Source organism: Tachypleus tridentatus, chromosome 10, assembly GCF_004210375.1.
Source record: "Tachypleus tridentatus isolate NWPU-2018 chromosome 10, ASM421037v1, whole genome shotgun sequence".
NCBI classification, from domain to species: Eukaryota; Metazoa; Arthropoda; class Merostomata; order Xiphosura; family Limulidae; genus Tachypleus; species Tachypleus tridentatus.
This window is the reverse complement of record NC_134834.1, coordinates 71,396,912-71,408,702: the sequence shown is the minus strand read 5'-3', so window position 1 is coordinate 71,408,702 and position 11,791 is coordinate 71,396,912. Positions and strand designations below refer to the sequence as shown.

The 11,791-nt window shown below is 37.4% G+C and overlaps 1 protein-coding gene across 1 annotated transcript; it reads left to right on the top strand.

Annotated features, from left to right (window-relative positions):
• Positions 1 to 1,574: 1,574 nt before the first annotated feature.
• On the top strand, positions 1,575 to 4,123 carry LOC143229541 (uncharacterized). The gene has a single exon (XM_076462026.1). It carries the CDS (start codon positions 1,819 to 1,821, stop codon positions 2,530 to 2,532), a length of 714 nt encoding a protein of 237 aa, XP_076318141.1. The 5' UTR covers positions 1,575 to 1,818; the 3' UTR covers positions 2,533 to 4,123.
• Positions 4,124 to 11,791: the final 7,668 nt, after the last annotated feature.

Here is an 11,791-nt window from a genome sequence, read left to right as displayed (position 1 = left end):
TTATTTTAAAATACAGAACAAAAAAAAAAAAAGACATATGCTTCAATTCTTATTGGTTGTCTGAAACTTGAAACTGATGAGACATTTGAAGGTGAAAATCCATTCAAAGGTTTTACAAATATCCAAACTCACTTAGCAGTGATGTAGAGGGGGCCATATTACATACTTATGGTAGCGACAGAGAAAAATGGAATTGCTTTAAAATGCTTGTTTGTTTGTTTTGGAATTTCGCACAAAGCTACTCGAGGGCTATCTGTGCTAGCCGTCCCTAATTTAGCAGTGTAAGAATAGAAGGAAGGCAGCTAGTCATCACCACCCACCGCCAACTCGGCTACTCTTTTACCAACGAAAAGTGGGATTGCCCGTCACATTATAACGCCCCCACGGCTGAGAGGGCGAGCATGTTTGGCGCGACTCGGGCGCGAACCCGCGACCCTCAGATTACGAAGCGCACGCCTTAACGCGCTAGGCCATGCCGGGCCTCTTTAAAATGCTAACTAGTATACAGCACTTAACTTAGCATGATACCTCATGCGGTTCTTTAAGACACAATGCTCACCCCAATTTGTATTAACGTAAGCAGATATAAGTGTGTAACGACTGGGAATTAAACAGATTAACGAAATGAATTCGTTTGTTTGTTTGTAGTTAAGCAAATAGTTACACAATGAGCTATTTATGCCGGTATCAAAACCAGGCTTTTAACATTATAATTCCGTGGACTTGCCATTATACCAATGCGGGAATTGAAAGTATATAGGTTTATCTGACAAATCGTCCAGAAACGGTTCATCCTCAGCGTTACCTATCTAGTTATACAACATTGGAAAATATACTAAATCAAACTAAGTCGTCAAAATCAAGTAAAGTGTTTTGTATTAACAGTCAGGTTCATCTTTTCTAACATATATAAAGCTATTTTCTGGCATGCGACGATACATCAGTGTTAATAAATAGGCCCTAATCTTCAAAGGTTGAGAACCACTCAACTAGACTGTGAGATAGTTTTGTTAGTTGGTTAGCAAAGACGCAGCTAAGATACTCCGTCTGTCTTAGCTCGGTCACGCCAAACATGCTCGCCCTTTCAGCCGTAGAGGCGTTACAATGTGATGTGACGGTCAATCCCACTATTCGTTGGTAAAAGAGTAGCGCAAGAGTTGGCGGTGGGTGGTGATGACGCGCTGCCTTCCCTCTGGTCTTACACTGCTAAATTAGGGACGGCTAGCGCAGATAGCCCTCGTGTAGCTTTGTGCGAAATTCAAAAAACAAAACAAACAAACCTGTCTTAGCTTCCTCTTGCTATTTTAATAATTGTACTGCAATTAAACAGTAACCTGTCGTAAAATATGCATGCGTTAACTATTCTGTAAAGCTGGTATATTGGTATTGGCTTTATTTACCTGCTACATGTGGGCATTTAGATGAGGCACTCTGTATGAATATCAAAGTAGGTGTTGCGTAACGCGCTAAACAGCAGGCTGCCGCAGATCCCTGATCAGGAGTAACCTGACAAAATGCGAGGGATGAAAGTGAACACAAAGGTGGTTTTACCTTATTGGATGGTTGAGCCTGATAATAAGTACTACGCTTTACTGACATGTCAGAGTTTGGTGGCCAGACAGTCTGCTTCAACCTCGCCGGGACAGACTTACCTGGTGCTGGCCGACTACGTACAGCACATCGGGTCTAATAAGTTCGCGCTAGGGTTAAGAGAGTAGACTTTGCTGGATGATTATTAATATGGTTTATACCATATAATGGAGCTGAATTACAACAAAAACTTATTCTATACAAGTCTGGTGTTATAGGGAGGCCAGGATGGAGTTTTATTTTAACAAACAGGCTGGAATTTGCAAGGATGACCTCTCCTCATCCTACAAGCATCTTCTAGATCGTGGTTTAACTGACCAGAATGATCGCAGAAAGTCGCAAGTTACCTGTTCAGAGAGTTGTTGGTCAACTACATTGAATGATGGTACATCGTTTCCTCTAAATGAACAAGTTCATTATACATCTGGATTAGAAAATAGTTTACCGCATTTCAAGCAGTCTCTACCGACCACAGATAGTCACGCGCGTGGCTTAAACACGTATTGGGTCAACAAAGAGAGCCTCCATTTGAAACGAATTGAGACACATGAAAATGATTGCAACCTAAACTGTATACAGAGGTTTTCTTCACAGGATATTCCTCAAAGTGTGTTGAAAACCAAACATGTTCCGTCGAAGGAGGTTTACTACAGTGCTTCAGAAAAACAGACTAACAGCCAACGGAAAACCATCAAAAGTGATGATGTCGGTACTAACAGCTGTCACCGCGGAGAAAGTGAAGTTTTTCCGGCGATCATCCGTAAACGAAGGATGGCAGCAAATGCTCGAGAGCGACGTCGAATGCACAGTCTTAATTTAGCCTTCGATCGTCTCCGAGAAGTGGTGCCCTCGATTGGTGAGGATCGAAAACTGTCTAAATACGAAACGCTTCAAATGGCTCAGAGCTATATTACAGCTCTTTCTGATCTACTGAATAAATAAGCTGTGGATGGTCCTATCGTAATAAATGCTTAAAAGTACTGTTAAACTTGTAGTTTTTGCAATTACAGATATGTCAGTTATTTTAACATTTAGATTTATGAGGTATAGCAGAATAATAGCTCCTTCTCATTGGTCCATAACACGTCAGGTGCCTTAAAATCAAGTTTTGCATTTCTTTGTTTTGATTTGTTGTTCGCTTACACCAGCTTTTAGATTTTTTTATTGTATTCTAGTTTAATTCTATAAGCCATCAGTGACTGGTAACATGTTTTATACCATGTATAAGTTCTTGTCGGTTGTATATAGTTTTAATAACTAATTAAAGTTTGTCAAGAACCGCGGGTGCTATTCCATATAACAACGTAAGAGATGTGTTATTATTTTATCGATACACTAACATTTTACTTTTACAATACACATAGACTACGGCAAGTTTATTGTAAGTAAAATTCCTGTCCAATGTTTTGAATTATTTGTGTTTGGATATGATTTTGAAATCTAAAATTAGTGTTGATGGTAAGTTATTCATATACTAGCAATTTGTTGATTTACAATTTCATAAACAGACTGCAACAATAAATTTAGTTAGTGTGAGAAAAGACTCATAATTTAAGAATACTTCACAATAATGGACAATAGTTTGTTGTGAAGAAATATCCTTAACTTCAGAGCACAACAAAAAGTATGTTGCGAGGAAACTTTTACATAAAAATACTTAAGAGCAAAAGAAAGAAAAACACTCACTTGAAAAGAATCAATAATATCATATTTTACAATATGCAGCTATTACAGTAAATAAGAACAGTTTTGAGAACAAATACGACGTTTCGATTACTGATGTGATTATTATGTTAAAACTTATGTACTTGATAATGATCGAAACGTCGTACCTGTTCTAAAAACTAATCCTACTAACGTAAAAGCTGTATATTGTAATAAAACGTACTTTATCAGTAAGTAAGCACAAAACGAAAATAATTTGATTTTATTACACACTTTCTTCAGTACATACATTTTTTTATTTATATTTTTTTTAAGGAAAAGAAATTTTGGTTTTTATACCATGTGGATATATAGTTACAGGTACTATTTTACTGGAAATTAATCTACAATACATCCAGTACTATTAAACGCTTCAGTCTTCATGATGTGTGTGGTATAGTTGCAAACATTTACCAAAAATGATTGACTTACATGCTAACTGCTTTTAATTTATCTGAACTGTACTTCGAATGAGTTTATTTCTGTTGCATCTTACCTTATTATTTTATCTGAACAGTACTAGGACTGAATTGATTTGTGATACATCTTATCTTATTATATTATTTGAACAGTGCTAGGACTGAGTGGATTTGTGTTACATCTTATCCTATTATTTTATCTGAACAGTACTAGAACCGAGTTGATTTGTGTTATATCTTATCATTTTATCTGAACAATACTAGGACTAAGATGATTTGTTTTACATCTTTCTTTTTTTTTTATCTGAACAGTATAAGGACTGAGTTGATTTGTGTTACATCTTATCTTATTATTTTATCTGAACAATGCTGTAAACATTCCAAGCAAAGGTTTCTAAATGAAAGGAATAAAAGCCTGATTGAACAATTGAAACCTGGTGGTGACTTGTTCTTTTCAAGTGCTAAAGTAATCAATTAGAATTTAACACGTAATTAAAGGAAATATATTTTTCAAAAGTATGATCAATTTATCGTTTTTATACATATTTATATACAAAACACGATTTTGAAGTAAATTTAAATTATAACATTCTTTCAAACTCTCAAAGAAATCTATAAAGCTATTGGTGGTGACATATTATCCTTCTAAAATGTTCCCCGCTGACTCAGTGACAAATCTGAGGGCTTACATCACCAACAGTTGGGTTTCGATATCTATAGTGGGCACAGTTCAGACAGCCTGTTGTGTAACTTTCCACTTAACAACAAACAACTAACCCTACTAAAATCGTTATTGTTGGGCATTGCAAAAATAGAAAAATGTGACGGCTTTCGAAACACGATTATATGTAATTACAGATTGGTAACGTAAAAATAATTAATAGCTTTGTCTCTCTCCAAACATTATCTCTTTATCATGTGAGCAAGAATGAAAAGTATTTACAGTCGTAGGAAGCTGTTTCAAGTCATACTAAATTTTAAAAAACCCATAACTCATAATTACCGAAAATTAAAAGATCGCAAGAGTGTATTCTTACTCTTTTTCTCTTCAATGGAATACTGATTTTGTTGTTCTTAACATAAAGCTACCCATTGAGTTATCTGCTCTCCATTCACCATGAGAAAACTAGTGCCGAATTTTGGTGTTATAAGTTCGTAAATTTACCACTAACCCATCGGGAGATTTTACCTCACTAAATTTCTCGTAAAAAAGCTATTGAACTGTTAGATTTATGGATTTATAGACACGTGTTTTGTTACTGCTAAGTGGATCTGTTAGTTTTGATTTATTACTGAGTCATTTCAGTATTGAACTATGAGCAAATCGGGTTTTCATCATTATTGATCATATCTAGTTCTTCTGCCACACAAACGGATGCTTTCATGTACATTTATATCACACATAATTCCTAGTTCCAAGTGTATTTGTGGGAAGTATCCTGACTTACAATGCTAAACTTCGGGACTCGCTTCCCCGAGATGGATAGTGTGCAGATAATCCACTGTGTAGTTTAGCGCTAAAAGCAACCAGCAAACAACCGTCATTTCTATGGCCAAACAAAAACCACAACTTGATATATGTAGGTATGGGTCAACTACGCATTAACATATTAACGAACATGAAAGCGGTATCTTCACGTAGTTCAATCACAATGCCACAGAAAAACATTATATTTATGTATGTCTATGTGGTTTAACCACTCATTACTATTGCGTTCACAAAAACATATCATTTTAACACACCCACGTGCGCTCTACCATACAAAATTCATACGTAAACCCCCCTCGTGGTTCAGTCGTAGTCTGACAGTTCACACCTCTGAAAAGCGGGTATTCTTACTTGTGATCGGAAGGGCATAAATAGGTCATTATTTAGCTTAAAATATATATTATTGCTTAAAATAGGTTATCTGTTGTCGGTCGACGTATAGTATGTAACTTATGACTCATGTACATCCCAAAACTTGGATTACTTGGGTTGGCCGGTGGGCATCCCGGAGGGTGTGTCCAGCGGGTCACAAATCCTTTCTGTCTTGACTTTCCCGGTCAACAGGAGGTCCAGTGCACTTTTGCTAATGTTGCTGGAGATCAGCTGATCCCTGTGACATCTGTACGGGCCTTTGTTGTGGCTGTCACGAGAGATGCCAAAAGGAGTTCTGAAGCTGAGAATTCTATCTCCCTCTTCTGAGTGCATGAGAGACTCTCTGATGTTCTGATGTGCTGATTGCTGGCACAAGAGTGTTATAGCTTGAGGAAAAAGTGACATCTGGTCTGTTAGATCAGCTGATGCTCCAAGTTGGTCAGACTTCTCATTGCTCTTGACACCAGCGTGGCCTGGGACATACACAAAGGTGGGAGATTCATCATGGAGATAAGGTGCAGCCTCTCTTCACCATTCAGGTAGCTAGCAACTCTGGATTATCTACAACACTGCCATGGAGTCGGTGACAAACACAACTGTGGTAACATCAAGAGGTTCTCGGACAAGCCATACAGCAGTTTACTTGACAGCTTCAAGTTTCATCCTGGTGCTGCTTGTGTACAGGGTGCATGCTCCAGAATTCATCCTGGTGCTGCTTGTGTATTGGGTGCATGCTCCAGACTTCTCAGTTATGGGTGTGCCATCCAGAAACGCAGCAAATCCCCAACCCGCTCTCATGACCTCTGGTGTAAACAAGCCGTCTGTTGCAATAATGAGATTTCCCTTCTGGCCAAGTTTCTGGAACATCTTCTGGCATGCCGCTTTCGCTGCACCTTGAGGCCATCCCATAACAGAATAACCCAATTTAAAAGTAATCTCTTTTGAATAAGTTTGAATAATAATACAATGTATTTAGGATGCCTACCTTATGCTACTAAGCAAAATAAATTTTTACATGGCATCTGACGTAAGAATTTATTTGTTTCCACCAAGAGGTAGATACAGTGAATTTTATTTAGGTATGAAGAGTGATAGAAGGATTTTACAGGTTGTTAGGACTTGTTTACGGTCCGTTTATTAATTCATTTTCTTTAATTTAGACAAGTTGTTTTTTTTAGATGTTTCCATAAATAATGGGAACACGCTGCTCGTGACTTGCGAAATGAACAGACGTACAACGATATAAGTAGTATAGTTCTACTCGTGTTGACCGTGAATGACACTGTCAGCCACATTCAACAGCTGCTATACGTACAAAATTTGCATCCCAGCAGTAAGTTTTACAATGCGTAATAAACGTTGTAATATTATCAATCTTCTACATGGTTTGAGCACGTTGTGTTTAAACGATTCTGGAGCATCGCCACTTCTTTATAGAAGACGATGCTTCGTTCAGCCACATCATTTCTGAGAACCACGCATTTTGGCAGTAGCCCTGCCGCTCAGTCATGTCCAAGTTTCAACCAACTCCCTATAAACTCTTAGTAATCCAGCTAGTGTACAAGGATGATTACTTCTAACGTCAATTTAAACAGTCAGACCACACAGTGACTTAAGTAATATGTCTTCAAATGGTATTCCTTGAATGTCATTTTAATTCTTCAGATTCTTGATACATGCGAGGGCTGAAATGATACGTATCAGAAGCAACTTGTGTACACATGATTCGATTTGTTCTTTCAAATAGGTCAAGTGTACGATTTTGGCCATTGATCTCCGTGTTTGAGGGTTATCACCTGTTTTTGGGTCGCTGAACTTTGTTTACCACGGCTGGAATTCGACGATTCGTAGGTATCTTTCTTTAAAGTCCTGGTGTTCCACACTGATCCATATTCATTTGTTTGTCAATGCAATAATGTATAAAAAATGTGGCTCGGCATGTCCAGATGGGTTAAGGCGTTCGACTCGTAATCTCAGGGTCGCGGGTTTCAATCCCGGTTGCACCAAACATGTTCGCCATTTTAGCCGTGGGAGCGTTATAATATGACGGTCAATCCCACTTTTCGTTGGTAAAAGAGTAGCCCAAGAGTTGGCGGTGATGACTTGCTGCCTTCCCTCTAGTCTTACTCTGCTAAATTAGGGACGGCTAGCGCAGATAACCCTCGAGTAGCTTTGCGCGAAGTTCAAAAAATAAACAATAAAAAGTATCTCCGTTTCACAAGAGTGTTGTTGAATACATTCCCAAAAGCAATCGACTTTCAATAGCTGCACACTACGTACGTTGTGTGCTAAATAATACCGATATATAATTCTCATATATACCGTTCCACTGCGACTTTGTATCAGTTGTGAATGTCAGACGACTCGCTATATTACATTGTCAAATCGTTTTGTTGTTGTTCTTTTGAATTAAACACAAAGCTACACAAAGAGCTATCTGTGCTCTACCCACCACGGGTATCGAAACTCGGTTTTAGCGTTGTAAGTCCGCAGACATACCGCTGAGCCACTGGGGGGCATCAAATCGTTTTATTAAGGGGCCCGGCATGGCCAAGCGTGTTAAGGCGTGCAACTTAAGACACTGGAGTTGCAGCGATCTCTTTTTATCACTTACCCTGTTTCATATCTAGACCCAATAAATTTTTACACATTTTATATAAAAAGCGATCTTCGAATCTGACGTTTACGCAGATGTGAGAGTCCGTGGAAATTTTGTTTCAGATACATTGTCAAAAATATCATGAACAGCCTTTGTTCCGACAGACATTTTGTAATTGGGAAATAATAGTAGGAATCTCCATCAAGGCCCGGCATGCCCATATGGTTAAGGCATTGGACTCGTAACCCAAGGGTCGCGGGTTAGAATCCCTGTCGCACCAAACATACTCGCCATTTCAGCCGTGGGGGCGTTATAATGTGATGATCAATCTCACTATTCGTTGATAAAAGAATAGCCCAAGAGTTGGTGGTAGGTAATGATGACTAGCTACCTTCTCTCTAACCTTACACTGCTAAATTAGGGACAGCTAGCGCAGATAGCTATCGTGTAACAATGCGCGAATTTCAAAAACAAACGAACAAACATGGCCATCAGATTCAAACGAAATAAACTAAAATTTGATTTTCACTCGAAATATTCTTACCTGATCAGTTTTTACTGTATGGGGTTTGATCTAATATGAAAATAAAGTATTTTGTATTTGTTGTGTACAGTAATACCTCATTTTTAGCTAGAAACTTGTGGAAATCTTAATGCTTAACAAAAGCTATATATCAATCTCCTCTTCAGATATTAAAATCCAAATCTTCCATGTTCTCCTCTCAGCTAAAGGTTGGTACACAGTTATTTATACCTGGCATGGCCTAGCGCGTTAAGGCGTGCGCTTCGTAATCTGAGGGTCGCGAGTTTGCATCCCCGTCTCGCCAAACATGCTCGCCCTTTCAGCCGTAGGGGCGTTATAATGTGACATTCAATCCCACTATTCGTTGGTAAAAGAGTAGCCCAAGAGTTGGCGGTGGGTGGTGATTACTAGCTGCCTTCCCTCTAGTCTTACACTGCTAAATTAGGGACGGCTAGCACAGATAGCCCTCGAGTAGCTTTGTGCGAAATTAAAAAAACAAACAAACAAACAAACGTTTTATCATGATATATTTACTTGCGTATAAGAAAAGTGTTACATAACTTCAAAGTATCGAGGTGAAAAGAAGCTTTCAATTCTATTGATGGTGATAATTTGTATTTATATGTCACTACACATGTCGGATGTCGACTTTGAGTCTTATCCACGTAGTACATACTACGAAGACATAACAAAATGCTTAAAACTACTTAGAACCGTATACTTACAAATTAATTGATTATATCCGAATAATAATTGTTATCGACAGATCACTGTGTATTTAAGATATAAGTTTTGAATCAAGTTATAAGTTAATAGAAAACTTCATAGTTAGTACTAGCTATTATTTGGCACTACAGTTTTTCTTATTAATAACTACAAATTACTATTTCACTGAGCACTATTTTCCACTGTTATATATATATTCATCACTAGCTATTATTTGGGACTGTTATTACCTTTACACAATAACTGAGTATTCGCTTCGCTTCATCTTTGTGGGTATTTGGGTATGTTTAATTTTTGAATACCCAGGAGGGTCAGGTGCACAATACCTCTTCCTCCATCCCTAGTTTTCATGTCGGTTACTAGTAAGAATCTGTTGTTGTCGTAAATTTGGGGCTAGAGTATCCCACAGTACTCCGGCCATTTTCAGGGCAATGTCCATGTATTGTCTTGATTTGCCCTTTTTTTTTCCTTTATCCATTTTTTTTTTACTTCTATTCCATATTTCTATTCGTTTTTTTTTCACTTATATATATATTTTCCTTTTTTCCATATATATTTATCGGAAATATTAAAATAATAATAATAAAAAATAAAATAAAAAGAAAGGAAAAAAAAAAAACATAAAGAATGAAATAAAACTAGTTTTAAGCGTCTAGTGTGCCCCCGCTAGTACAGGGGGGTTGGATTCCCCTCGGTGGGCTGAGCAGATAACCCGATGTGGCTGTGCTATATGAAAACACACACTATATGTTACTGTTACAAACACACAGCGTCTAGTGCGTGGTGGCCAGCTTGATTTATATTTCTTAAATATATGTTAAAAGGTGAGAGGTACTTAGTACTATGCTCATCATGTACGTAGTATCTGTCGAGATCACACATTAAGTCATTTTTATGCCACTTTTTATTAAAATAGTTGAATGCATTATACAAGAGTCTTACAAATACTGTCTCTATGTTTGTATACTTGTTTATGAATGTGGATGAAATACTACGTAGTACTTTATAGGCTGAAGTTAAGATTGAATTTTGTATTTTTTGTAGTTTCTCTAATTGTTTTCGTGCTATGTTTATCCAGGCAGGAGATGCGTAATCGATTATAGGTCTAATGTATATTTTGTAGATCTTTATTATATTATCAGGTGATGTTCCTTGTGTTTTACCTGAAAGACTTCTTGAAAAATTTGCTCTTTTCCAGATTCTTATCAGGATATTGTTTGTTTGTTGTATCCACGTTAATTTGGTATAATAAGTTAATTCTAAAAATTTAGCAGAAGTAGCAGTCTGTAAAAGTGATTCGTTCATGATAAACTTCGGTGGATCTTTTTTTAGTTTATTTAATCTGCTGAATAATATTACTTGGGTTTTCGGAATATTTATTTTTATTCTATATTTCTGGCAGTATTCTTCTAAATTATTCAGGACTGGTTGGAGGTTTGTTGTTGCAATTGAAGGAGTTGGGGCACTTTTCCAGACCGCTACATCGTCAGCAAATTGTGATGCAAAATCTAAATTTAGGTCCGACAGTGGCATATTACTTACATACATGATAAATAAGATAGGGCTAACTACTCCTCATTGTGGGACTCCTGCATCAGGTGAAAAGGACCCTGAGTGGGCCCCATTCACATCTACTTTACATGTTCTATTGTCCAGAAAGCTAGATAGCCAGCGAATAATTCCCTGGAGTAAATCCATTTGGTGGTTACTATAGCCCTGTCACTTTCTCTTGTATTTTTACTTAAATTTGTTTATATTATCCATTTGATTTTTACTTACAAATCTCTCCTTCAATGAGATGTTTTTGCAAAACCAGTGGAGAGTTTTGTCTTTTGCATGACAGTTAGACTTGTAATAGAATTAAATGTAATAATATTTGTATGACTTAAAATAAAGTAAAACAAAACTAACGATTATTTCTACGAAAAAACAAACTTTGATTCTTTTTATAAATGGTGATTAAATTCGATGAGTGTTTGTTTTGTTTTTTTAATTTCGCGCAAATCTACACGAGGGCTATCTGTGCTAGCCGTCCCTAATTTATCAACGTAAGACTAGAGGGAAGGCAGCTAATCATCAAGAACCACCGCCTACTCTTAGGCTACTCTTTTACCAACGAATCGTGGGTTTGGCCGTTACTTTATAACGCCCCCACGGCTGAAAGGGCAAGCATGTTTGGAGCGACCGGGATTCGAACCCGCGACTCTCAGATTACGAGTCGAATGCCTTAGCCCACCTGGCCATGCCGGACCTTGTTTGATAACGTATAATAAATACCGTATTTCACCAACAAACATACTTTGTATACTTCCCTCGCTTCTTGGCAATGGCTAAGCAACAATATTTATAATTTCAATACTACTAACATT

Excerpts from the sequence above, each read along its gene's own strand:
- LOC143229541 (XM_076462026.1), top strand. The coding sequence starts at position 1,819 with ATGGAGTTTTATTTTAACAAACAGGCTGGAATTTGCAAGGATGACCTC.